General features: G+C 46.0%; 1 protein-coding gene across 3 annotated transcripts; it reads right to left on the bottom strand.

The window, feature by feature from the left end:
* Positions 1 to 14: 14 nt before the first annotated feature.
* On the bottom strand, positions 15 to 27,991 carry LOC102050981 (pre-mRNA 3'-end-processing factor FIP1-like). Of its 3 annotated transcripts, none has more exons than XM_055727385.1 (16): positions 27,507 to 27,991; positions 26,810 to 26,849; positions 23,711 to 23,816; positions 22,363 to 22,469; positions 21,236 to 21,294; positions 20,043 to 20,153; positions 17,443 to 17,573; positions 16,597 to 16,721; positions 14,410 to 14,515; positions 12,802 to 13,000; positions 10,811 to 10,837; positions 8,304 to 8,361; positions 7,694 to 7,749; positions 6,183 to 6,381; positions 4,129 to 4,287; positions 15 to 1,357 (listed from the first exon to the last, which is right to left on the bottom strand). In XM_055727385.1, exons 1-16 carry the CDS (start codon positions 27,598 to 27,600, stop codon positions 1,225 to 1,227), a joined length of 1,710 nt encoding a protein of 569 aa, XP_055583360.1. In that variant the 5' UTR covers positions 27,601 to 27,991; the 3' UTR covers positions 15 to 1,224. The 3 variants fall into 3 exon arrangements, with proteins under 3 accessions (XP_055583360.1, XP_055583361.1, XP_055583362.1); XM_055727386.1 differs by having other exon boundaries at positions 23,732 to 23,816; positions 27,507 to 27,990; XM_055727387.1 differs by lacking the exon at positions 10,811 to 10,837.

The following is a 27,991-nucleotide window of genomic DNA, read 5'->3' as shown; positions in this document are numbered from 1 at the left end:
ACAATACAAAAAAATACGTAACATTTCAGAATTGTATTATTTTAGAGCAAAGATTTAAGACAGTTTTAAATAACAAGTCAAAGTAGTAGAAGATACTTAAAAATGAGACACTTGTGGACTCACACAAACAGAAGTGCAGTATCCTAAGTACTAGACATAACAAAACCCCTCAACATTATTTCCCCTGTTCTTCCTGCCCAGAAACATCTCTGTTGCCACCCTCCCCAAACAACACTTACTTCAAACAAACTTTGGAACCTGACTGAATTTATTTTGAGAACTAAGGGGAAGGAATGCATTGCACAGGAGTGTTGGTGATAACCAAATAGAAGTAAGCCAACCCTACGAGGGCAAACTGCTGGATGGGATTTCATGTTATCTACTGTGCTAAGATTATTCAGCTCAACTCTTAGTTAAAAAAAAAAAAGTATTTAAATCAAAACTTAATTAAACTCATGCTCTTACTATGGGTCTTCTGTTGATTTCCCATTTACAGGTGTACTATATGACAGAACTATTTTTGCAATGGATAAAAAAAAGAAGCAGCGCCGTGTTTGAAGTCTTTTCACACCCTATGTAAACACACAACAGCCTCTCAAAGCTGTCAGACCAAAGCAGACCTTGCGACCCACCAGTAAAAGCAGTTCTTCCTCACATGCTGCCCGGCTGGCCACAGAAAAATCGGTAGATATTTTTGTAGCTATAAAGAAATTTATTTGGGGGATGAGACTTTTCACTACTAGAAGCCAGACTCTAAGCTGGCTCTGAGGATCTAAATCACACTTTTCTTTGGACAATAAATTTCAAGTCGCACTTACTGTCCTATTTTTCAAAAAGGAATGATCATGACAAAAAATAAACGCTACTACCTAAATGAGTTAGTTTCAGCTGAAGCCATCTTCCATCAGAAACCATAGGATCTGATATGACAAAGTTCTCCCTAGGGATGTTTATGAGTCGAATAGCTCAGTGCTTTGTGTACTAGTACTGCTGTATTTTGTCTCGTATCAAAAAAAAAAAAAAAAGTTTTAACTCTGTGTGCAGCCTCAGCTTTCAAACCACTGCAACGTGCTTCACTGCTCACCCAGAGTCAGCCTCCCTTGGAAATAAAAAATAATAATAATAATAAAAAAAAAAAATCAAACCCTCAAAACAAAACATCACCAATGCCACGCTGGTTCAAAAGGAGTGAGTTCCCCCTGAGGGCTGACGGTGGGGCCTGGGTTACTCCTTGGCATCCTGCTCCTCTCCCTCCTGGGCACCATCTTCACTGGTCTCCTTCTCCTCTTTGCTACGCTTGTTCTTTTTGTGCTTGTGACGCCGATGACTCTCCCCCTCCTCGCTCTCATGTTGCTTGCTGTGGTGGGGAAGCAAGAGGAGAAGGACGTTACCCCAGAGCTGCACCAGCACAGCTCTGCCAAAGAGACCCAAACACACCGACTCCAGGGGCGCGCGCAGGGAGGGACGCATTGGTCTCGAATAGACAGACAGATCAGAAGTGCCGAGGGCATCGCTGCGCCATTGAAAGGCTTCATCGTGTTTATTTGGGACGATCTGATATCACATGTGGCTGAACCCAGGGCTGGTTATGCAAACTGCTGGAGGTGGCTGCTTTACACCACGCGCTGCATCGGTACGCGGTCCAGGCAGGCGGCAGAGCAGACAGACTGCTGCCAGAGTAATTTTTTGGATAGTTTTTATGAGCAACGTCTCTTGTGTCTTTGCCACTCCTAAGGCAGCTCTCACAATTTTGACACATCTCAAGCTTCAATGTGAAGCACTGAGGCTGCTGAGAGAAAGAAGAGTCCTAAACCTGCGAGGTGTGTGAAACTTTCACTCTGACTGTCTTGGGGAAATCCCCAGACTAGAGGCAAGAAAGGGATCAGCGCAGCTAGGGAAACGTGGATTGCCTAATGGGAGGCAGATCCTGTCTCTACTTCTGCTTACTCATAAATGACCTGGCACTTCACTAGCTTTAAGACTCCCCTATCTCCTCACCCAGAAGCGCTCTCCCGACACAGCTGGCCAGCTGTGGGTGTTCGTACAGCCTTTCTGTGGCGCAGGCCAACTCCCCGCCAGAAGTCACTCTGCCTAGGCTTGCGCCCCTCGGAGCTCTGCGCCGCTGACCGCAGCTGCAGCGCGTCCGTGCAGCCCCCCTGCACAACGCACGCGCCCCCCACCAGCCTCTGTCTCCCACTGGGAAAAGTGGAAAGGTGGGAGCTCTGGGTTCCTCCACACTGGTTCTTGGCTCCCCCCTGGGAGATTTTCTGCTGCTTCCCAAACATGCAATTATTTCTCCTCACAGGCTGAAACCCAAGTGAGGTCTCTAGAGCTGCACGTGGTGTGAAGGTGGCAGAATTAAACCAGCACGGAGTACAGGAAAAAGCAGGAACATTTACCACAGGAAGGCGTACGGTCACACAGCGCAGATGTGCAGCTCCACAAGTGGGGACAGATGTCAGGTGTAGAGACAAATCTTTACCACGGCTAGAATACCAGTTTAGCAGCAGAGACACCTAACTGGCTGAACCACTGAAGCCCGGGCCGAAAAGCTCCTGGCTTCAAGTCATTTTCTGACTTGCTTAATAAATGGTTTCACAGTCATTACAGGGAAAAACAAAAAAGAAAGAAGGAAAAAACAAAGGCTGCTGCCTTTCCTCAACACACCTTCAGCCACCTTGTGGACAGCAACGCGTGGTGGTTTATGACTGAATAATGCAACTGTCCTTTAATATTTAAACAAGCATCAGTGACTTCCTTCAGACCGGTCAATTTGCAGTAAACTGGAAACTACAACGAAACCCTTTCATCCTCCTGCAAATACCTTAAACAGGCTCAAACCTCAAAGTGCCTCAGGCAGGGACTCCGACAGGCACTCGAGTGGCCTTAAACTAAACGTATTCCTCCATTTGCTTCAGCTAACGAAACACTTCCCATCCTTCCACTTTAAGCAAGACAGAGGGCATCTGTGTGTGGTTTAAGGAGCAGAGGAAAAGTCGCCTCATTCCCACCTCATGCATTAGCTCAGTTGGGTACATCGAGCTCTCAAGCAGATTCTGACACTGCTTCGGTGAATTCCATCCTGTTCATGCAGTCAGGCATCTAAAACTCATCTTTAATTCTAAGAAAGCTGAGAAATAATCCTTAAAGCTACTGGCTTGTTAGTCTGGTATCAGCTCAGCTCCCATTTGTTTTGTGTTCAATTTTGATTATGGTCCTGGCTTTTGTTCCCATCACTTTGTGTCCAACCCTTCGGCAACCAGTCCTTCCTTGAAAATTTATTCATCTCCTTAAGGACAGGAACAGCCTTTTACCTCCAGTCACTATGTAGGTGTTTTTCTGACACTAATTTCAAATTAAGAGTAATTACCTACAGAGTTGACATGAATTTCATCTAAAAGAAGGAAGTAAGTTGAAACACACAAAAAAAGAGCAAATCTGCTTAAGTCATTACCAGGATGTAAACTGACACAGCAACTGAGCACTGCCCGGACCAGAGACCAGAGCTGTTACTTTGCTAGCAGAATGTTCTCACAGGGGATCATCTGGAGCAAACACATTTTCTCCAGAAAAGCTGGGATTTTAAGACATCCTACTCTGCTCCAAAAGCGTTTCACCTTTGTCCAGGTTATCATCAACCTCACTATCAGAAGCACTGGGCAGAGCTCCGATCATGCAGCACTCGGCCGCGGGCTCCAAGAAAAAATTTCTGTTTACAGGCTGAAGGGAGCGCTTCCCATCTGCACAAGAGCCTGGAATACTGAGGGCTGCTGCTTCCGTTACGGGCTGGCACTGGACCTTGTGCGTACCTTAACAGTGGGAGCTGTGCTGTTCTGGTGTGGCGTTTAGCACAGGCCCACCTCTTTGTCGATCAGTGCTGCAACTCTGTTGGCAGCGATTCCACATCCTGCCAGCTGCCTTCCTGAGAACTGACCAGGACGGCCCTCCCTGTCACAGGCAGCTCTGCCTCCTGCCCGGGTACGTGCCCGAGTGCTTTCTCTTGCCAGCGCGTCGCATCTCAGGACATGAGCAGGTCCCAGGAAGCCAGTATGTCCTGGGGTGACAGTCTCGTCTGCAGCCAAGGTGTGTTCCCATCAACAACCCCATTCAACCCCCCACAGCTCTCACCGTCTTGAAGACTTATGCTTGCTGCTCTCCTCTTTGTCTCTGTGCCTGCGCTCTCGGTGACGATCCTCTCGCTCCCTGCTGCGATCGCGACTCCGGCGGTAGTCACGCTCAAAGTCGTAGCTGCGCTCTCGGCTGTAGTAGCGGTATCGTTCATCATCACTTAAAAGAAAGGAGAAGTGAGGCAGAGGGACACACTGCTCATGGACCTGAAAGTCAGGAGCCACGTTTACAGGACGTAGAACCCCATCCTCCCAACAGGCTGAGGTATGGCTGGTGCTCCTGAAGAAGCCTGGAACAATAAGCTGCTGCTGCTCATCGAACCCCAGATGCAACACAATCCCAGTTTCTAACCACAGCGAAACAACTTTCTCCACTTGCCTGTTACACGGCTCATGAGCCCAAGCAGTTGAATGCCGTGGCTTTCTCCTGGCCTCTCAAGACAAAGGGTTTACAGAATTTACTCTCTGGATTTACCAAGGGAGTACCTTAGCAGCAGGCATGTGGCCAGTGTCTCCGGGCTTTTGCCCTCACAATCCTTCTGGAACATGTCCGAGACATCCACCTACCTTGTTCAAAACCAACAGAAACACGCTCCTTGTATCATTCTGCCTCCCCTCGTGCTGGATTTTAACTCTCAACACTGTTGTCCCAGATTACCTGTAGTTCTTTCGTCAGCAAGTCAGACTATGGGACTATTTTCTTCCCCAAGTTCAAAAACTCCAGTTGTGAGTAAGGCTGACAAAGTCTTTCTGCCTACATCTAACTATCTGCTCAAGGCACCTCATTTAATCCACATACAGGAGGGGGCACGATGTACCCCAAATCCTGATCCATCTGACACTCCCCTCTACATCTCATAGCCCCTATTCAACTTCCAAAAGCCAAAATCTAAAGGGTTAACAAGCCACTGTTGGAAATCATATTCAGACTCTCAGAAAAAGTAAGTCTGAAATACTGTCTTAACACCCACGGAAAGAAGCTAGACAAGTAAATGTCCAGTGTCTGTGAGTGCTCCAAAGGACTCCGCTTGCCCTGCTTTGGCAAGCATGATCTCAGAGATCAGCGTGCTCGAAATCACTCAGAAATGCTAACAGTGTGCTCCGGAGTGCTGATCACAGGGCTTGGCTGCAGCAAGAACCTGCTCAGGAAGTGGGGGAGTCTCAGCTCTTCAAACTGTAAATAATTTGTCTTCTGTTCTGTTCCTCCCCCTTCCACCCAGAGCACCCACAAGCTTGTAAGGAAAAACCAGAGGGGAGGAAAAAAAAAAAAAAAAAAAAAGAAAAGGTTAGGAAAACGTTGCCCTGTTTGCTCACCCCCTGGGCTGGGAAGTTCCCCACGAATGCGCGTTCTGATCGTGTTTGGAATGACTATTGGTATGTCTGAGCCTGAAGCCTGCAAAACACTGACGCTGCCTTTGACAGGACCAAAAAGTGATGGGTTTAGAAGGAGCCCTTGCAGCCCAGCCTTCACCTTATCTCCCTAGGTCAACACTGGGAGGCTGGAAGCACTTCCCAAGTGCTCCCAGCAGTGCTGTCACCGGAGGTCACATCAGTTCCCAGGAAGGTGGCTGTCTGCCTGGTTCAGGTTTTCCATGTCAGGGCTGACTCCTGGTAAATGGCACCTCTTGCCCTGAAAGCCTCTACCGAGCCGAGCAAAGCACGGGTGCTTGGTCCTTTGATCTGACAGTTACACTTAGAAGACAAGAAGCAGCAGCTTCACCGGCCAATGGCTCACACTGAGCTGTGAAATGCCCAGTGAACAGAGAGGGGCTATGTCATTCACTGGCCTCACCTTGCAGGTGGGAGAGCAAGCGTAACTGGTTCTGCTGGATTAAAACAAAAAAAACAGACACGGGAAATCAGCCAGTGACACTGGCTCCTTGTTTGTCCTCTAGTTATTGATCCAAATTATCTCTTTGCCAGTCGTTTCAGAAAATTATACTGGTACGATCTATAATCCCATCCCTTGACCAAACACCTTCTTGCAGTCCAAGGCAAGGCCAGAGTTCCCCACACGGCAGCTGCAAGCAGAAGCTGCTGGAAACCAGCACTCACTTGTTGTATTCACTAGTGGTCGGAGTGCGGTCTCTGTCTCTCTCTCTCTCCCTCTCACGCTCACGCTCCCGCTCCCTCTCGCGCCTGGAGCCCGAGTATTCCCAATGGCTGCTGCTGGAGCTGCTTGTGCCTTTGTCCACCGTCGTCACCCAGGGTGTGTGGGATGTGGAGATGGGCGGGTAGCTGATGAAACCTGAATCTGCAGCGAGAAAGCAGAATTCTTGTTCATTTGGAGTATTAACAGCATCCTCTCCGTCCCTTCCTTAACATACAGGTGAGTCCAAGGAGACAACAGTGGCCCAGCTCCCCCCTGTCCTCTCACTTTTTGCTTTCAGCCGTTTCCTAAACACGTGAACCCCTCTTCCCCGAGGAAGACAAGCAAGACCAGATATTTACAGATGTCGCTGCCAAATCCCCCCGGTGCCTTACACAGGGCATTACTGCAAGGGCTACGTGCTCCCCCAGCTCTTGCTCTCTACAGGTCCTGCTACACAGGGCATGCTATAAGGCCTCCACCCAAGGAAGCTTCAATCCATCCCTCCCAGACATCCTGGCTTAGAGGGCAAAGGTGCCTGCGGTGCTGAGCCAGCTGAGTTTAAGCAGCCCTAGGCTCCTGGCCACCTTTACAAGGTCTCACTTCTCACCAGGGACTTTCTCGCCTAAGGTGGCACCTGGAGAGGGCCAGGGGCACCAGCTAACAAAGGATGCCGCCCGATGAGCCCAGAGCCACCAGCACTTCCCAATCCAGATGCTGGCCTGCCGGGGCCTGCTCAGCTGGACCAGTGAGGGCATACCCCAGAGCAGCACCAGCTGCTGAAAAGGCAGCACTTGAGGTCCCTCTGGCTGAGGATGGCCTCCTGCTGCCCACTCCTCCAACCTCCTCTCCTGCTGCCTCTATCCTGGCTGCTCCTGTAGCAAGGAGGTGCCACTCCAAGTGCTGGTCACTAAGGAAATGGGAGAGAACACTGCATTGCTGGCAGGGCTGCAGCAGGGAAGGGAATTTGCTGAAATTCTGGCACTGCCTCTTCCATTACAAAACAAAAGGCGACAGATGCCTGCTGGTGCCTGTAGGCAAGGAAGATAACAAAGTGGGGGCGGAGGGCATTCAAAAGAGATGCGAAGCTGAAGGTTGCACTTGTCCCTGAGGGTGGTGGAAAAGAAAGTGTGGGTGAGTTTGAGCAAGTGTGTGTGTAAACTAGCACAAGAACTTGCTGCCGAGGCACACGGGAAAGCTTCCTGTTGCTGGGTTATCTGCACTGAAAACAGCGATCTGAGGCTTAGCACTCATCTACAAAACTGCATTCACCACCGCTGCAAAACAGTCAGCTTTCCAAATGCTTCACGGTGTATTCAAACTCAGCACGTGTTTCTAGTGACTGGGATGGTCTGGGGCACAAGCCAGACCCTAAAGCTCAAGCAAGCACGATGTCCGTCAGCTTAAGAAAAGCCTGAACTACCATATCCCAGCAAAGGGAGACAGAAGCAGTTTGACTGTTATCTTCAGTGCTCACCTGCAGAATTGTAGCCAAAGGGAGGCGGCTGCCTGTTGTTGTAGCTGGCTGGCTGGCTTTGGGGAGAGAAAAGGACGCAAGTTACGAACATCAGTGACCCCACGCAGACCCATGCAGGTACATCTGTGCTGCAAGTCTATTCGATTTTTTTCTGAAGGTCTGCGGAACATCCTCATGGGAAACCCAGTGAATCTCTTTCACTCTGCAGTGAAAGCTATCGGAAATGCATACAGGTGCGGTTGCTTTGTCACAGCTTCTGAAACTGCTGTAATTTAATTGCTTGCCCTGCGTTACCCCTCCCTTCTGTAAATCAGGCAGTGCTTACGAAGTACCTGCGGAACCTTTATAGAAACAGGAAGCAACATATATGCTATCAGCTACTCTGCATTAAACCTAAACACACACTTACATTTTATTGACTCCTTCCTGTGTCATGAATGTAACAAATCAAGGCAAATGTACAGAGGATTCCCTACAAGCTCTGTTCTTGCGCCCCCCACCCCAATCCGAGACCAGACCAAGAACTACTAGCACTAATTTTAGACCTATTGCTCTCCCTTCCTCGCTATGGAGGAGCAGTGCCGATGGCGCAGCCCAGGTGTGGTCTTACCCATCCAAGGTTGGAATGAGGAGAGCTGGTGGCGGTGCCAGAGGAGGCGGGAACAACCCTAGACACAGAAGCATAAGTCATCACAAAGATCTCACAGCTTGCCATGAGGGAACAAGACTTCATTGCTGTTTACAGTTAAAAGCAGTTAAAGCACCTTTTTACTCTAAATGAGGCCCTGAGTAATTTCCCTTCAGGGGTGTGTCTCCTACCGAAATTAAACCCCTACAGCTATGACAGTTCTGTAGGGGTACAGAATGAAAAATAAAAGGAAGAACTACCTTCGGTTGGATTTGATGATCTTAAAGGTCTTTTCCAACCTAAACAACTCTATGATTCTATTTTGGCTTATTAATCTTAAACATAAGATTCATTAAGGAGTAAAGATTAATCATTAACAGTCCTGTGGAAGACAGAAAAAGTCTGGTTCTTGGGATGCAGACACACTGCAACTACAGCAAAGGTTTTACTGCTCCATTGATTGAAATGAGTAACTTTCGTCTTTTACAAAGCACGTAACATGGAATTCACCTGATTCTGTTTAACAAAAGCCAATTTTCTGAGGACATATACATTTAAAAATCGTAAGACAACACAGCATCAATGATGCAGAGAGGGCTGTCTGAAAGGTCTGACGCTTTAAAAATGGCAGCATCTTCAAGAAAGCAAAATTAAGCAGAAGTTCACAAAGGCCACTCCCAGAAGCGATGCAAGCATTGGAAACCAAAGCCCCCAACCTTGACCAATCTGAATGTGAAAAGGATGCACTGACTGCCCGTAAGAGAACTTCCTAAACTCCTACCGGTAACTATAAGCAGCCATTATTTCTATAGGCAGTTATGAATACCTACAAGAATAAGTTAACCACCCACTGGCTTGACTGTTTATTACTAAACAAAAAAATAAAAAAAATCAGCAAACTGTACCAATACAAAGGCTAGGAATCACCCAAACTAGCTGCAGTCATTTACGCTGGTTCCTTTTCAAGGCAATGAGGTTGAGTCAGCGTTGTCAAGACCCGTGGGACAGCTCAGCACCTCTTACCGTGAACACCTAAACGGGTCGGGGAACCCCTTCCTGGCAGTGTCTCACTGCAAAAAGAGGTAGCCTGAAGCCTCCGGCTCAGCTAGTGAAGATCTATGCTGCAAACAAGTTGGAGGACACATCTCACTCCTAAGATGCTTTTTCCCCCCTCCTTTTCCTAAGATCTTCCGATAAAATGCAATGCCTAGAGCATTTCAATCACACCTGTTCACCAAGCACAAGTACTTCAAAGTACTACTGTTAAAAGCACCTAACTCTAATGGTGGTGGATCATCATCATTATCATAATTAGCAGGTATTATCCCTCATCTCCCTTTCCAACCCAGTTACCTGAAGTGGAAGTTCTGTTTTGCCCACCTTGCTCCTCCCAAACAACTTTAATCTAAATGTACTTGGCTAGCAACTGGGTGCTGCAACGTCTACAATTAAGACCAGTTTGCATCCACTTTCACCACAATCTAGTTCTTCTAAACCCAAGCTTACTACAAGCAGGTTTCTTCTATTACAAGAACGAAAACCAGCTCTACAATATTATTTTACAGAGAACTACAAAAAGTGACATTTTAACAAGTACAGGCATTTTCTCAGTCTGAGGGATGGCCCAGCTAGGGTAGGTTTTCTGTATCTCCACTTGGGAAGCTCAGGGCAGAACATGAACACAAAAGCACGGACGCAAAAGCTGCGAATCAAGCCCAACGCGTCTGACACAGTGAGGACAAGCACATCCAGTACTAAGTGCTTTGGGTGCAGGGCTTTTGCAAGCACATGAATCAGTGCACAGTGTAACGCGGAGGCAGTGGCCTGACTGCATATACGCAGTCACCATCAGCCTTGGCTTTTCAGACATACGGCACCTGGTCAGAACGACTGCTCCAAATGGTCTGCTATACAAACAGCTAAATTTGTTTTCCCTATACTAGGCAAAATTGCCAGTAGAATAAAAAAGAAAATTACAGCTAAAAGAAACTCATATAGTAGCTCTGAATCAGTGGGCTTCTTAACTTACGCACAAGATTTGTTGTTACTTTTCTTTATTAGTATTCACCACCTCTACTGCACACCAGGGAGCAAAGGCTGCTGATGGAAACGGCATTTGCTCTGCTCAGGCTCACACTCCAAATTCCTACACAAAGCACTAATTTGTCACTTGGGCTTTTGCTGTGCTAATGCCATAGCAAGAACTAAACCATTTCAGGCTTTTGCCGCCTGAAGTTTTCCACTTTCTAGATTGGTCTTCAGAGACAAAACGAGATCGCATTAAGAAGCCCTACAGATTATTATTTAGGTCCAGAATATAAGATAAAGAGCTGGAGTTCAATGCTGCATTGGAGTTTATCAGCCTTAAATTAACTGTGCTCTAAAATGGGTCTTGGTGCCATCCTATCTTGTGTTACTTAACCCAAACGCTCAGATAGGGCCATCGGTGTGTTCAGAATCACTGTTATTAAGAGCAAGTGAACACCTACCTGGAATAGGACCAGGCGGTGGCAGACCTATGGAAATAAACAAGCAAGCAAAACAAGTGAGGACAACCGGTAAAGCATGTCATCTCTGTACATTAAGCTAACCCAAAAGCATACTTCTGAATCAATCTCACATATCTGAGCAAACAGACCAGCAGAAAAATTGGTCTTACTAAGCAGTAACTAGCCTACAAACTGTATAATTTTCTCAGATTATTAACTCTTTACCTTAATATTATATTTTTAGATCATGCTGCTTTCTTATACTGGAGAATTCCTTGTTCCAAGTGTCAACACACAATTCATTTGGCCTTCACAACAACTGAAGGAGCTGGAGAGGAGGACCTGCTGCAGGTGCCAGTGTGTCCTTTTGCTTGTTTGTTGTTGGTTAGGGTTTTTTTTTTTTTAATTTTTTTTAAAAAAAAAAAAGTCAGTCATAACTGCATAGAGAAATCAGACACCCTGGTCAACAACCAAGAGTGAACAATTAATCTTGATTTTGCCAATCATATTAATGGAAGGCAGTACAAAAAACTATCATGGTCCAGCGAGTACTGCAGTAATAATCCTCCTCCAATTAAAAGCCTTGACCATATTTTTTTTATTCTTCATCATCTGCATGTGGAGCACGTGCAAAATACAGGAGTTACTGCACGATGTGCTCCTGGTGGCTTCTCAGAAGTCTGGCTGCTACCGAAGGGACCAGGGGAGCCCAGAGCGTGGCCTTCGCTTCTGCTTCAATGCACTATTTAAGCCAGAAGCACGAGGGGCACGGACGTGACTCATGTTGGATCAGAAGATGCGCAGGCTTAGCAGGAGGTGAAGACAAAAAAGTGTCTTAGGCCACGGCTGGTATGTCCATAAATTGCACTGAAAAGGGTCAACAGAAAAACGACCCTATGCCCCCTGGAAAAGGCTACAGGAACGCACATGTATGTGCCCTTTTTGGCTGCAAAATTTATTCTCTCCACCAGTACTGCCCTGTTTTACCTGGTGCCCCATAGAGTACTACTGGCCTCTGTGCTCTGTGGAAACCGAGTTCCTACATGCGTAGCAGGGACAGTGAAACTGCTCTGTAACATGGTGCTTGAGACAACAAAGCAGAATAAAAAATTAAGACATTTTACCTCTGCTATCTCAGTAGGTTTCAGGACACAGTCTGTAACTGCAGGGCAAAGGGTGCTCCTGCAGACACAGAACCTACCTCCACGTGCCTCTCCAAGTGCCAAGTGCTCCTGGCACAATACAAACCCACCTGGTCATTGGCAAGAACACACAAACTTGCCAGTGCTGAGGCCTGACCATGCCCAATGGGTTTATAGCCCACGGTAACGACCTCATTTACATTAGTTAAATTTTGCTTTTAACATGAAGCACCGCTCTGATGTCTGCACTGGACACTAGACTCTAGGAGAGTAAGAATCACCCTGCAGTGGCTGTTGGTACAATAAAATGCACAGAAACAGACACAGAAAGATACACAACTTGGTATTTTATGGCACAAACCAACCAAGAACTGGCCTGGACTGGGAGGACAATTGTCTAAGCTGCTGTTGCAGAACTGCCAATTCCAGCATCACCCTTGAAACATCTGGAACTGGTCACAGCCAGACACAATCCTGAACTAAACAGCCTGCTGATCTCACGCAGGAGAGCAATTCCTACCTCCGTATCTTCCTCCACAGATAAACAGGAACCCATTTCTTGACATTTATCAATAAAGCAAATGGATGTGTAGCACCCAAAGGCTCTCTCGTGGAAACAAAGCCTATGCTTTTTTTTCAAGGAACAGCAGTGATTTTTTAAGTATTCAAGGGCAAATGTGAAATAGGCTGATGGAGACACTAAACAAAGATCAACCAGTTCTAAGGACCTGTTACCCAAACGCGCAACTGTCCCACCGCAGTTAACAGTTAAACCTTTAATTTGCTCCAAGCTTGCGACGTCCTAACCTGCAGCCTCCGACTGCCACGCATTGCTGTGTGAACACCTACCTGGAGGATGCAAGGGAGGTGGAACAGAAGTAACTGGTGGAGGAGGGTGGAGAAAGTGTGGTGGAGGTGGCCCAGCGAGCGGGGGAGGCGGTGGGCCTGCTGGTGGCGCAAACGGCTGTTGCTGAGGTGGCTGTTGGGGCTGTGAAGGCTGCTGGGGCTGCTGTGGGGGTTGTGGCTTACTTCCGTGGTCTCCAAGGACCTTAGAAGGCAGAGGAATGAGAAGAGAGCATTGTAACCTCTTTGCTCCTGCAGCTAGGACCTCACGCTGGCAGAAAGGGAGTGCATCACCGAAACGGGCAGCACGGCAGGATCTGGGAAGAGCAGGCTGTGCTACACCCAGGGGACAGCATCTTTTGAGGAGGAAGGAAGGCTGATCAAAGCAATCAGTACGCTTAGCAAGGTATCTTCGCTTACGTGGAAGAGCAGCGAGACCAGATTCTAGCTGTACATCCAACTGTGCAAGACGGCTGACATTTTAGTGTTATAAACACCTTTTGTTTACAGGAACTGCCACCGACACAGGCTTCAGATTAAAACCTGCCATATTTAAGGGCAATGCAGTCGTGTTGCTTTTTTAACCCTATTTATCTTTCCTGAGGGCAGCAAGAGGCCAAATTTTGCTCTAGATTGTGCCCACGTAGGTCAAAGGAAGACCAGATTCACTTCTGTCTCACAGAAGCAGGTCACGTACTACTGCTGAAGGAATGATTCATATGGAGAAGCCCTGGAAATACAGGTGACAATGCTTGTAAGTGGGAGGAACGTTTTCCAGCACATTCTTTCTCTTCCGCAAACTTTTTAGAGCACTGTTGGCAAAATTTGGGAAATTGACCACTAAAAAAAAAACACCCACAACCCAGACAACAAAACACATGTAAAAACAAAACCAGGAACTGAGTCTAGACAGGGGAAAGGTTCTGTATTTGGGGATTTTTGGTGACTTAGGAGTGTTGGCAGGAGGAAGGTGATTAAGAGGAGTTCTCAGCAGATGGTCCTCAAACCCTACCTAGCACCTTCCTCCCTAGAAGCCAACCAGGACATGATGATGATACAGTGAACATGCAAGATCAGAGCAGAGTCCAGTTTTAACCCCCAGGCTTTTATTGCTTGTAAGGACCAAGATCCTGTAACACAGGCCCACCCTACGTCTGAAGCGTGGGCTGCGTCCGGTGATGCTTAGACTAAATGTTACTTCAAACTAAAAAGAAACACAAGCCCCAAGGAGAAGTCCTCCACTGCAGAACTGGAGATTCCAGCCTGACAGTGGAGGGGAAGGGAATACTCCACATAAGAGCCTCCCAGCTACGCACCCTGAGGTATACTTCGGGGGAGCTGATGAGAAAAGGAGCTTGGGCCTTTACCATTCAGGTGGCAAGGCTGGTATTTAAAGGACAATCCCTCATTCCTCACAAGACAAAGCTTTTAACACAGAGGCTAATTCAACCTGCAGAAGGCAAGAACACATGCATACACCTCGATGGCGTTGACCTACTGCTTTCCAGACAGACACTGTGACATGGGAGGTCAGGAATGCACAGACAGACTGCTCAGGGTTCACCAGGAGCGCAATAAAGTCAGAAATTTTTCAAGATGGTGCAAAACATTTACCTGAATTGGGTTTTCCTCAGAGGCATGCTTATCACGTCGTCTTCCTTCTACTCTCCTAATTGTGCCTGCCTGGCCACCGATCACATCAATTGTCCCACCCAGCTTCCTGGTACAAAGCAGATGCATCTTTTTAGGCTCAAAGACATCTGAAGGAGCAGTTTCCCCCACTATTAGACAAACTTCTCTTATACATTCTTTCCCACCAGAGAAGAATCTCTAGAGGCAGCACTCAAACTGGACAAGCAGTGAAAGAAAAGTCCCTTTTCACTTTTGAGCAATCTGAACTCTGCCAGCAGGGGTGAGTTCGGTCCCTCTGAACACCCAGAAACATGATCCAAAGAACCACCACATACACAGATTGCTGAAATCCTTTACTCGTTCTCCAGATGTGAGCCTTATTCCCAGATAAGGCTCAGAGAAAGCGGAGAACATTTCTGTGAAGCCTTTAATATTATCAGCCCAGATTTTTCCTACTTTCTGTCCATTATTCCAAGTGTTGTTGATATCAGCGCATTTATTTACAAATTGGATTCTCAGACCCTTTCCAGCCCATCCCTCTGTGATCTATATTAAAGTCAAGTTTTGCCACTGCCTTCAATGAAATCAAGGCTAGATCCTTGAAGAAATGTAGCCAAGAAGCAGTGCTGTCTATGCACCAGTGGAAATCAGTCACAGAACGTACAGTTTTCCACATTCTTTTATCTCCGTACCCAGGACACTCTTAGGGGAAGAACATTTTTATAAAGACTTGCTGTAAGTTCATCACAAGTAAAGGTTTGTGAGAGGGGGAAGCACCTGCAACTGAAGTTTAAGAATGCCTCATCCTATATGCATGCAGCAATTGATTTGTGTAATTAGTATGGCCTTAGGCATGTTTTCTGCAGTTAGGACAGAAAAAAAGTCGCTTTTCCAAGCTAGTCAGAATTTTCTATCTCTGTGGGAAATTCAGACAAAGTAGATAAAAATGCTGGCTAGTTGGTGAGATTTTTTCTCACTGAAATGTCTTCATTTCAGAAAACTGCAAGTTTTCTCACTGAAATCTATTCACTTTGTTTAAAAAAAAACACAAACCCCAAATGCCTCATTGCTGAGCCCATGGCTTTGATGTTGCTGCAGCATACCAAGCTAGTCATTCTGGTTCTGACCAAAAGCTCTGCTGCAGGAACAGAATCTTGTGTGTCAGTACTTTCAAACCCAGACTTTAATAAAAGTTAAAATGGACAAAAGCGCTGTATAGCTACAATAGCATCAGCTTATTTTGCAGTGGTGTAGATTTCCAAAAATCTCATGAGATACGCATAACAGCTGGAAACAAACCTGACTGATTTGGTGGCACTACGAAGGGGGACAGAAATGCCACCAATGTGCTTAAATGCAAACAGACTAAGCAGAACTTTAAAGGTTATACTTGAAGCATATAGTTGGTTCTATTCTCAGACAAAGTGCAAAGTTGGAATGTGAGACTGATTTCTGCAAGACAGGTGTGCAAAAGATGTAATGTGAATAAAGCAACAGAAACACCCAGGTCCCAAAGCTCTGGCTCTTCTGGTTTCACATGGCTTTGTTTTCCTGAAGCTTTTGATAAAAAACCCCAACCACCTCATAAGGTCAAAGTGGTTTTCCCAGCAGAGGCTGCCAAGCAAAATGACTCAATTGTTTTGCTTTGTCCAGCCTTGTGGATCCTCTCTCTCATTGGAGAAAATAACTAATTAGCATTCATCAAGCAGCATAGCATACACGTTCAGAAACCAATAGCTCCTCTTATCAGCTGCCAAACATGTAATCCACTTCCACTTAAGAAGGCAAAGATTAATATCGTGGGAGTAAGAATAAGCCAAGTAAGCACAAGCAGCTAGCAACGCCAGCCCTCAAAGCTGAGGTATCTGCCTTGGCTTTTTCTACTCCCAGAGATGAGTCCCTTCACCTGGGATATTGGTTTCCCTCCCCGCGCAGCTTTATGGAACGGATTTACCAAGGAGAGGTATAGGGATAGGTAAGGGTTGCACAACCCGTAGAGGAGCAACTGCTGGAGACAACAGTTAATGAGCGACCACAGTAGCTTCCTGTAAAGTTCCAAATTTGCTTCTGGTTCAGGCTTGAGGAGGTTCAGATATGGCCCAGGTGGATCCCTGCTACCCCTGTGAAGAACACAGTGCACCCAGGCTTTGTTTCTGCATCGTCTCTTACCTATTAGGAGGAGGCCCAGCCTTCATGCGTCCTCCCACCAGAGCCAAGAAGTCTGTTTTGAATTCTGTTTTGATGATGTTGTTTTCCACTTCTTTTTCAGCATTTCCTGTTCTTCCTTGCTGAACCTATGGAAGACAAAATATAACACGTAGGTGTAATGCCCTTACTTTCAGCTGAATGTAGCAATGTAGAGATTAACTGTTAGCAAAGGAAAAGGGCTCCCTTGAGGAACAATCACAGGGCTCTTGCAAAGCAGTAGCCTATTATTCAGCCAAGGCAGTGGACACTTCTGTAAACTAGCTGGATATTCCAGCCTCAGCCTGCTGTCCACTGCCTCCCGCTAGAAGTCCAAAATTTAATAATCTGATAATCCTTCTTCATGCAATCCTTAAATCAAAACTGGAAATAGTAATACTTGTTGAATTGACTCTTTGGCTGAAGTTCTGATGAACAGTTGTTGGCCACACAACTGCTGCAGTCAACAGCAACAACCAAAACAGCCGTGTATGCCCAGCTCCCCTCTCTACATCTCTCACATCCACAGGGTCTTCCAACCAGACCCCCCTTTAGCTGGGTAGCCTCGAAGTCAACTGGAAATTCACTCAAGTCTTGCTACTGTAGTAGTTCAAACACGCCAGGCAGGTAGCACTGTTCATTCCATAGAGGAAAGATTGTTAGCAGGGAGATTTAACCTTTCAAGATACACTTTTGTATTTCTCATCAGTGAAAGGAACACAGAAGAGTGAGGTTTTAAGGTATCTCCTGTTCTTACACTCTCATCTCTGCAATTACAAAAACAAGCCCCAGTTTTACTGTAGCCATACGCAGGGGTAACACGTCACCTACCGTGATCTTATTTTCAGTGCTGATGGGAGGAGCAGGATCCAGTCCAAGCTGAAGCCGTCGCTGCTTTTCACAATAACCCTTCCATGTTTCTTCATTAAATCCGTAATTAAAGTAATCAGAAAGATCAGCACCTGACAAGGGGAGTAGAAGTTAACAGGGATTCTAGCAAATTTTCGTTCTCAGACTGTCCTTTAACTGTTTAAGAAAAGAATCTTCTAGATACCACAGCTCACTCTCCAATTTGTTCTGTCAGAAAGCCACTGCATGTCACAGCGGAGACGGCTGCATCTTTTGGGGGGAGGAGGACTAGAACCTGAGCAGCAGTGGGACCCTTTGGGACACAAAATACAGCAAGTATGCAGGCTATTAGAAGAGAAGCTTGCAACCACTTATTTGCTAACCGTTTTTATTCAGACCAGTTTCTTGCATTTGTTCAAATGAGTTGAGTGCTGGAGAGAGCACAGGAATGACAGTTCCAGCTACCACCACAAAAATGGGAAAGTGCCACAGCAGGTTTTTCTTGGCAGAGCTAAGCTAAGACGTTCTGCTGCTGACCATCGCTGCCTTTGCTGTTTTGAGAAAAGATTTTGGGATTCACCCATCTTGTGACAGGGCTAAAGTGGAAGTTTTTTTATTAAGGCACATAGTACACAAGTTCAGTCACGATCATAACTACAGCCTTCCGAGACTGTTATCTTACTTTGACAGTCTTCTGTGAAATGTGCCAATTCAGCAGGAGCACTTCTGAGTAAGAGAGGTGGCCACAAACTGCTTGCCAAGAAAACCTAGCTGCAGAGGGACAAACGCAGCTGCGGCTATCTCTGTAAGGCACACCTCACAACAGGAAGCATTGCAAAGCCCCTCCTAGCCCTGCTGAGGTGTCCCACAAACACCCCCCGCACAAAGGCGCTCCCAGACAGACCAATTCTAAAACAAGCAGCTGATATAAAAGGGCTAAGCGGAACACTCTGACCGTGCTGAGCCTGGATCTATAGAGCGAGGGTGAAGTTTATCTTTCAAGCAGGCCACCCTTCCTGTTGTACCACACAAATATGCAAACTACACCGACACAGACTCAGCAGCATGACATCTACATATCTGTTCTATCAGCCCTCTAACAGTTCTTCCACACTATTTTGTCTTCCTCTCCCTCTCTTAAAGAGATACCAACTTGTTGAACAATTAACTGTAAAGGATATAAACCTGAGAGGCTGCTGAGTAAGAAGCTACTTGCCATCCAAAATAAACTTAAGAGGCCACACCCCTTTGCAGACATCTTCCCTCTATTTGTACTTCAACAGTGTTTTAAGGCTAGGCCGGCTTCATTTTGGTCCAGGGATGTCAGCAGGACCACGCCGACTTCCATGCTTTCTCTCTGAACTTCTAACTTATTTTCTTCCTAGCCCCCCCTTTCTCACCTCACAACCCATGGGACATGCCCTGCAGAAGAAAGGCTACGCTTTCTGCTGCGTCTGTACTAGCTGCTGTTTGTCACAGAGCGCTTTAGTGCTGGCTTGATACCGCAACGCACCAATGTAGTAATTAGCACTGTTATGTACCCTGATGCCCTTCATTTCAGGTGGGCAAGAGATACCAAACCCAACCACAGACAACCTCATAAAAGCACGGCTTACTTGGCATATCTCTGAAAGACAAAGTACAGTGGCTGTCGGAGAGAAGTTATTTCTGAGAAGAGGCAAGTGGATTTTTTGCCTCACTTAACACTTCATCATAGCATGCTTTATGAGAGTAGCACAGCAAAAATTTGCACCTCTTTGGTTTCTTCATTTACATTTGTATCAAATTCAGATGAAAACCAGAAATTTATTTGTAGCATCCTACAGCTGCCATGCAAGAGTCGCTTCCAAGTAGAAATCTCCCTAATATTAATCAGGAAGACAAAAGAGACCATGTACAGACTAAAACCTGCTGTGCAAAGTACTATTTGCCTGGACACAGTCTAGACAGTATTGTCCAGAAGAAATAAGCGGGGACTGCTCACTCACAGTTATGCACCTAGGGGCAGAATCTAGCCAAGAACTAGGCACTGCAGCTTTTCTAAAAGAAAAAATCCTAGCCTTTCTTGTCAGAGTAGACAGTGTTTTCCTTCTTTTTATTCAATCACCTGCAGCAGGAGAATTCAACACAAAAAGATGGCTTTGCCACCATGACATGCTCAGGTGGCAATTCCCACCACTGCCACCCTCTGCAGAAGTGTGGACACCCCCAGGACACAAATAAGAAGGGGATGGCTCTGAGCTTGGCCATGGTGAGAAGAGACCACATATCACCAACGGCCAAAGCGTGATCCTGCTCCACTGACTTTAAGGCCAACAAACATCATCATGTTGGTATCAGTGTAGTATTTCTGGAACTAGGGAAATTCAATTAATAGCATAAATGCAGCCCAATTTTAGGCAGAAGCACGGCTTGATCAATCAGTAAATGTCACTGACTAGACAGGCATCAGAGGCTGAGCAATACACATTGTTCTGACTTCCCTGGTCCTTGGCAGCAACAGACAGAAATTACACGTAAAATTAAAGAGACAGAACTAAAACTGCAGAAAATATTTACCACAAGAAACTGTGAGGCCCCACCTGGTTTCCTCCACGGTTTGTCTTCAAATGAATCTAAATCCACTTCTATAACAGGCAATCCATTTATATTCCCCGCGGCATCTAAGTCAATACCTTTGGGCTGCAACTTGGCTTTGGAGAGAGAGAAACCGTTACTACTATTAATGCAATGCCTTTAATCCACTAATTTACTGAGCAAATTACTCCAGTCAAAAATAAAACTACTCTGAATTCATTGCTGGCTTTATAGCACGTAGGTCACCACAATCAACTTTTATTAAAAATTGCTTCAGTCACTCTATAAATAAATAGCCAGGGTATACAGCACTTGCAGTTGAGCAGCAGAAAAGCAAATTCAACCCAGAATGGTACCACAGACAAACAGAGTAAATTATTAGAGCATGCATGAAATTTACCCCAAATAAAAAAAATAAAAATAAGAATTAAAAAAAAAAAAGAGATGTTTCTCCCCAGGCAAAAATATTTATTTTTCCCTCCCAAGATACACATATTTTCTCACAACAAGAGATTCTTTCAGGATCAGCCTTAAGTGGACCATGTACTAACTGCAGCCAGCAAAAATCTGTTGGGTACAGAACCTTCCAGGAGAATTTGTTCTTATTTTCTCCATCAGACGACAAGTCATTTGTATAAAGAAATTAATGGAAGGAAGCATATGAAGCCCATGAAAGGACAGTATCATAAATGAGGAAGGACAGAATCAAAGTCTTCAATAGACAGTATAAACCAAACTGGAATGGTGGGGATAATTTCAGATGCAGAAATACGCTTATCTGATACTCAAGGCCAGTTTGTTCCATTTAGTATCTTACACTGCAAGCTGCTCAGTATACTGACCGCAGAGTTAAAGCTTCTCCAGGCAATTTAGAATGTTTGGCCCCAGTGCGACAATGATGTTTAGAAATATTCTGGGGTTTTAACTATAAAAATAACCGAGTTATCTTTTTTTAGTTTAAATAAAATTATAATCAGCTTTTTCAGTGATGGGTAATTAAATAATTCGATTGTATCCTGGACCCTCAGGCTGTCCTAGGAGGACACGTTTAGGAAATGCACTTACTATTCCTAGTCTAAATAAGATGCAATAATTTTATATCCTTCCAAACAGAGACCGAGATTTGCAGCTGCTCCAGCTGTCAGTGCCAGATTAGTGAAATATTGCAAAAGGTAAAGGATAAAAATAACAGCAATACCTGAAGCAGATGCTCCATAGCCTCTACCCGTTTTTAAGTTTAAATTCATAGGAGTTCCCCTATATGGAAAAGAATCACTACATTGGTATTTGAACAAGGTTAAAGTTTTTCATGCAAAATATATTCAAGCCCTGACATCCTTCAGAAGATGCTTAGTTCACTTGGGTTTATTCACGCCTCTCTAGGATTTTTAGTACTACGTCTCAACACCATAGAAGTGAGATGCATTTGCCATGCAAGTTTCTCTAAGCCTGCGGAAACCCAGCAAAATCCTGACCGACAACAGAACACAAGAGGATTGTCTTGAACGTGAAGAGAAAGGTTATTTCAAAGACTGGTAGTTACCATTCTGCCCAGGAACGTAGTTAGTATTTAAATGGAGCAACACAGAAATCACAGCTGCACATATATCACAGAATGGGGAGAGAAAGGTAGAAGAAGATTTCAAAAAGGATGTCTGCAAAATCTAGTGATTTACTAATGGATAGAGCATTGCTGTTCAGAGTAATCCATCAGACTGAAACCAGCTCTGCAACAAGAGAAGGAAATCATCCATAAAGTGGAAAAATTAGAATAAGCTGCAAAGGACATGTAAGTCATTTCCTTAAGAGGAAGGCTGCTAGCAGCAAGCAAGAATGCTGTCTTATTTTTATTCAATGCAAATCAGGTAGAATTTTAAGTCAGTGATGTAATTTCCTGATTTGCAAATCCAGCCTCACCATTCTGAATCATGAAAAAAAAAACCAAAACCCACAACAGCTGAAAATCAGTAAGTTCACAGCTTATGCAAATTCTTATCGATACAGATTTTTCTTGAACTTTTCACAGATGATGAGTTAAACTTAACTTCCCACCTTTGATTTTGCCCAATGCAGCATAGTAATTACTTGGTTAATTTTCCAACAGCAGACCCGTGAATTGTCAAATCTATTTTACAGATGGATTCTCCCAACAAGCAGTTGCAGGACAGTGCTGCCCATCAGCTTCTAATCCTATTCCCATGTTCTAAGTGTTGCTCCCATGCCTCCCAGAACACACAGGTCAGCTCTCATCCCCACTTTCAATGCCAATCAACACGCCAGAGCTACCTCAGATCAAAAATCGACACCATAATCAGCAATACATACATGTACGATGGTGCTCCCGTTTTAATGTTGCCAATAGTAACTTTCACGTCATCATCATCGCTGTCGCTATCGCTGTCATCTTCATCATCTTCACCACTTGGAAGGGCCTAGCAACAATAAGAGCACACAGGAGCTCATCAACATGTGAAACTGGTAACTTCCCCAGGACAGCAAGCCAAATAGTACAACGCTTGTATGATGAAGAACAATTAGAAAGAACAATTCTGATATCAAGACATAACTTCCTAGTACACCCCACGGCCATACAAAGTTGTCTCTGGAGGCAAAAACCATGGAAGTTACCAGCCTTCAACATGAACGGACAGTGCCCACAAAGAAACTGCTATGTCCTTGGAAGAAGTGACCCTACATGAGAACCAGGATAACATTTCTGAAGGTGGGGAAGGTTTAGCTTGGTTCTAAGAATTTCATCAAGCCCCACAGTTCTTCTCCCCTACTCTTTTTGAAAGAGCTAGGGCTTTTCGACACAACTCCTTCACGGAAGTATACAGTCACAAATAAAAATCACCAAAATACATTCACCAGGCTTCACCCAAGTACCTCGGAGCAAATATTTTCTCACCATGACTTTTGTGGTAGGACCCTGGGCACAGTCAGTGCCCAAGGCCTTAACTTTACATAAGAACTTCAAAGCTGCCGATCTGACTCCAGTGCAGCACCACTGCTGGGGCACCAGAGCCAAGGAACTCTTCTGGATACCCAGCAGCACAGTTCTGCAAGAGGCAGGAGGTGAATCAATACCTCACCACTACAAAAGAGTATGAGGAAAGTGTTCCTAACGTCCTCCATCCTTTTCCACAGCACATGGGTTTGTCGGAACTCTGTGTGAGCCCTCTTGACATACCACAGCAGCAGAAAATAAACCCATCAAAAAGACTAGAGGAAGAGGGGGTGGAGAAACGAGCCTCCTCCTACTCCTTCAGCGCTGAGCCACTAGGTTGTATTCTAAGAGGTCTGAGCCTGAGTCAAAACTGACTCCCAGCACTTCGGGCTTTCTATCCCAGTGTTTCCCATATTCTACTGACCCTCAAGAAGTCAAGACTAAATACTGAGCAGGGATGGTAGCATCATGCTCTGCTCCTTCTCCCAGACCGCAGCATCAGAGGCCCTCACCTGCCTCTACAATGGCATAAGCAATACTTAGATCAGGGTTTACTCCCCACCGCACAAGGTAGGCTGAGAAGAGAAGCCTGTTGCTGCAGGTAGCACTGGGAACTGTCAGTACACACCTACAGTACAAACGTTACATATTAGGCAGTACCAGCATCTTTACACTCACATCTTTTTACCCACGAGTATGGAGAAAAACAAAAATAACTATGTCTACCATTTGCCGTGGAACACGTACATGTTGTGATATCTCTCGGTCTTCATTGCTGACAGGCCGGCTCTCCTGAGGAGCATCTTGCAAAGGGTGAGAAGATTCTGCGTGTCTGGTAAATATGACAGACAAAAGAAAGTGGACAAGCCCAGTCTAGAGGCTCACCTATCAACATTTCTAAAGCATTCATCCAAGTGACTTTCATATAATGGCTTTATTCATGTAGTGTGTTTATTCTGCTGGCAGTTAGCTCACCTACACAACAAAAAATTAATCATCCTTGCTTGGCTTTGCTTTTGTTGGAAAGAACTAGTTCAGCACTTCCCAGGAGCGCCTTACAGACAGCACGGCTGCCTAGCCAAACACCACTCAACAGCTAATACAGGTGGCAGCTTAACAGCTTTCAGCTTTGGTTCAGCACAATCACAATGGATACAAGTTAAGACCATAATAAGCAAAACTTCACCTTGTCCTTAGGGATGCTAATAATTATACATATGCCAAGTAAGCAGCAAGGGTATCCGTCCCACAGAAATTAAGGAAAAAGTTATTTTAGTGTTCCTATAAATAGTTTCAATTAATGAGTAGGTCAAATTCAAAGAAGACAAGACAGATAATTATATCTGCCCTATCTTCTCATTCATTACAAATTAGTCCTAATGCAACAATGGTCAGGTTCAAATTTCCCTCTAATTCAAGAGTTTGTAAAATGTTTATATTACTTATCGCATTAGCCAAGCAAGAAAGTCAAACTGGTATACACATGCTAGAAAAGAGTATGCTAAGTGTTACAAAACAAAAATACAAAGAGAGATAATTTTTTTCTAAGGACACAGGTAAAACCTAGTAGAATTTCAAAATAATTCTGGCTTTCTAAAACAGACAATTAAAACAACCCAGGCCCAGGCCACCCAGTTCTCCACCGGTACTCTGTGGAGACGTTGCTATTAATTTAAAACCCCATGTTGGATAATAAACCTATATAAGATTATCTTCAAGAAGAAACACACGTAACACCTAACAGAATCCAAACACTGGTCAGATTAAAGCCATTTCAGAGGTGGCAGGAAAGGAGACACCGAACAAGCCAAAAGATCACGCTAACACAACTCAGCAAGCAGTTACTGAGCATAAAAACCAGAACAAATGAACAAGACCAATTTGAGCAGTTACTGAAGCTCCCATATTAGAAAAGCCCCGTATACAAAGAAATCCAACAATCAAACCAAGATCAAAAAGAAGGGATGGAGGTTCAGCAGATAACGAAGGAAGCACAGGTCCCATTTTCACCAAGTTCCTGAGGTGACAGCTGAAGACACCTTCAGTTATAAACAGCAGCCAAGATGTCTAAGGGAAAACCAGCCTCAAAGTATTTCAGATTTGCAGACATAGGCTATTAACGTAAGGACCAAAAGATGCACTACTGGAGAAAATCTCACAGGTGGCTCCAAAACCTTTTGCATTTTGTTTGCCAAATCCAAGCAACCTGTAACATTGACCTCAACCCCAGAATTTTCTTAAAAATCCAAATGACTGAATTAGGGAAGAGCGACAAGTATTACCTTCAGCTTCAAGTCACATGAAGTATCTGTGGGTGTGCATTAAAATTTATGAATTGGAGTTCAAATAAATATTTGCTAAATGACAGTCTTTCGTTCCTAACCTATTTGCTTCCCAGGAATGAACAATCCGACAGGTCTGAAGCAGTCATTTGCATGCAAAAAAAAGTTGCAGCTATTTGATTTCCCCAGAATGCCAACATAACCCTGTGCTTTGCTGGCCTAACAGCATCCTGCACAGGCTGCTGGTATTCTGCATCCTTCAGGGTAAGGAATGTTCATGGATACTGCATCCTGCACTACACTAATTTCTGCTCCACGGGTAGAGACAAATACTCTAGGCAAGCCAGCAATGTATCCCTGGAGCTGCAGCCATTGACAACATCACAAACAAAGAGTCATTTTTCTTAAAACACCCCACAGCTCTTCATTGAGGAAGATTCTCATTGTGCAACAAAGCAGAAAAAAAAGGGGGGGAGGAAAAAAAAAAAAAGAGCTAGTATGACCACTAATGCTTTTCCTTCATGCTTCTTGCAGTTATTGGAGATGGTTGCTAGAAATTCAGATTTTTAATCCTGCTTGTAAAGTAAAATTACATTGAGATGAAAGTGTCAAGAAACAATAAATTTATGCAAGTTAGCAGTAAATCTCTACATACACTAAAAGTTGTTCCTTCTCACAAAGCTCATTTGATGTTTTTAGGTAACGATTTATCAAGTCTGCCTAAAACTTGTTTTTGAACAAGTTCTCATATTCCCTAAGCACAGGATACTTACTACAGAAACAGGACAGTACCCATAACAGTCCTAGAAATTCCAGATACTGAATTCAAGATTACCCTAAAGGACGATATTCAACTGAACTTTTGAAGGTGCTGAGCACACAGAAGTCCAGTGAAGATCAAGTCTTCTGAAAACTGTCTCACGCTGTAAAAAGGCAAACAGATAATATTTCTGCTGAGAGAAAACTCTGCTGGTGCAAAACACACTGCTACAAATACATGGGAGTTAAAATCCAGGACAGACAACACTTTCCACACATAGGAAGCAAAAAAGGTCACTGTGTTGTCCCCAACACTTTTATCTGAAAGTCTTACCCAAACCACATACTTCATAGATCTTGTATAATTTGCTGATTTGATCATGTCAAGATTTTAACGCAGGCTCAAGCTTTTTAGCTTTTCCAGGCTAAAGCAAAGCCAGTTTTATGAAGGCCAGGCCAGCACAAAGGCCAATCTTCAAGGCACCATTTTTCCCAGGGAATTAAACTAGAAAACAGACCTGATTTAAAACTAATCAGGGAAGGGAAAAAGGGTTAAAAATTAGTTTTAAGTCAGATCAGTTGACCAATCCAGTTCACTTTCCAAATCTTAAATGCTGTGCCAGCCCAAGCACAGGGGCTGGGGCTGACCCCATGGGATGGGAAGAGGATAGGCTGCCCTTCCTGGCAGCAGCTTTGGGCTAGAGCATTCATCAAGCTACGCTTAATGTGGCTTGATCTTCTTTGCAGCTTATATTGTTTTAATGAATAAACACTCTGGACTCACCCAGAAATTGGTCCGTCTTCTTGCTTACCAGTGGTGTCATCTGCAAAAACAGTAATAATAACAAAAATGATTCAAGTGAAAGAAAAGAAAAGCTGAATTTAAGCACAAAACGCGTCGCAGCTACAGAAATCCCTAGCAGTGCCAAGTTGCTATAACCCCACCGTTCTTTTTTCAACGAAGTTCCAGTAGAAATGGAGCAAGTTAAAAAAAACCCAACTCAACGAGCAGAACCTATCTGCAGAAGTCAAGTCTCACAGCACTGGCACAGAACCGAACTGAAATGCACATCCCAAGCCTGGGAGCAGGCGCGAAGGAAACACCGCGCAAGGCGCCGCGGGCAGCCGCGAGGGGCTCCGTACCGGTACCGTGGGGGAAGGCACGCAGGAGCGCCCCGCGGCTGGGAAGTCTACGAGGGGAACAAAGACGTTTAAACCAAGCCCCGGGCTCTGCCCCCGCCGCCCCCAGTCCTGGCCGGCCCGGGGGGCATCTGCCCCTCCCAGGTCAGCAACACCGGCGGGACGAGGCGCTGCAATCGCCCCGGCCCCGCGCCGTTACTGCCCCAGGGGCGCCCGCCCCTCCCCCCGCGCGGAGGCGGGACCCCGGGCCCCGCACGCCGGGACAGCCCCGCCGGCCCGGGGGCAGGGGGCCGGGTGCTTTGGTGCGCCCCCCACCCCGCGGCCCGGGCGGCGGTACGTACCTCCGTAGAGCCAGTGCTCCTCGTCCTCCTCCGCCTCCAGCGGCGCCGCGCTCGGCACGGCACCGGCCGCCGGCGGCTCCAGCTCGGTGGCCATGGCCGCCCCGCCGCGGGGCCGAGGGGAGCGGGGCGCCCCGAGCTGCCGCGCTGCCCCGCGCCCGCGGCAGGAGGCGGAGGAGTGGCGGCCGGGGCCGCGCTAGGCTCCCGCCGGCGCCTGAGGCGAGGCGCGCATCCGCCGCGGTCGGCACGGGGCGGGGAGTCCGCAGCCGCCGGGCCGCGCCGAGGCCGCCTCGCTTAGCGCGCCGCCATCGCCCTTGCCGTAGCTCCTGCGGGCAGGGGGCCGGGGCCGAGCGGCGGCGGGAGCAGGCGCGGAGGCGGGCGAGAGCCCCCGGCTAGGAGCGGAGGCCGCGCCGGGCCGCAGGGCCGCCCGCTCCGCCGTTACAAAAGGCGCCGCGCACCGGTCCCGGCCCCCGCCCCGGCGCAGGGCG

This window comes from Falco cherrug, chromosome 15 (assembly GCF_023634085.1).
Source record: "Falco cherrug isolate bFalChe1 chromosome 15, bFalChe1.pri, whole genome shotgun sequence".
In the NCBI taxonomy this organism is placed as follows: Eukaryota; Metazoa; Chordata; class Aves; order Falconiformes; family Falconidae; genus Falco; species Falco cherrug.
The sequence above is the reverse complement of the archived record's forward strand: the minus strand, read 5'-3'. Positions and strand labels throughout refer to the sequence as shown.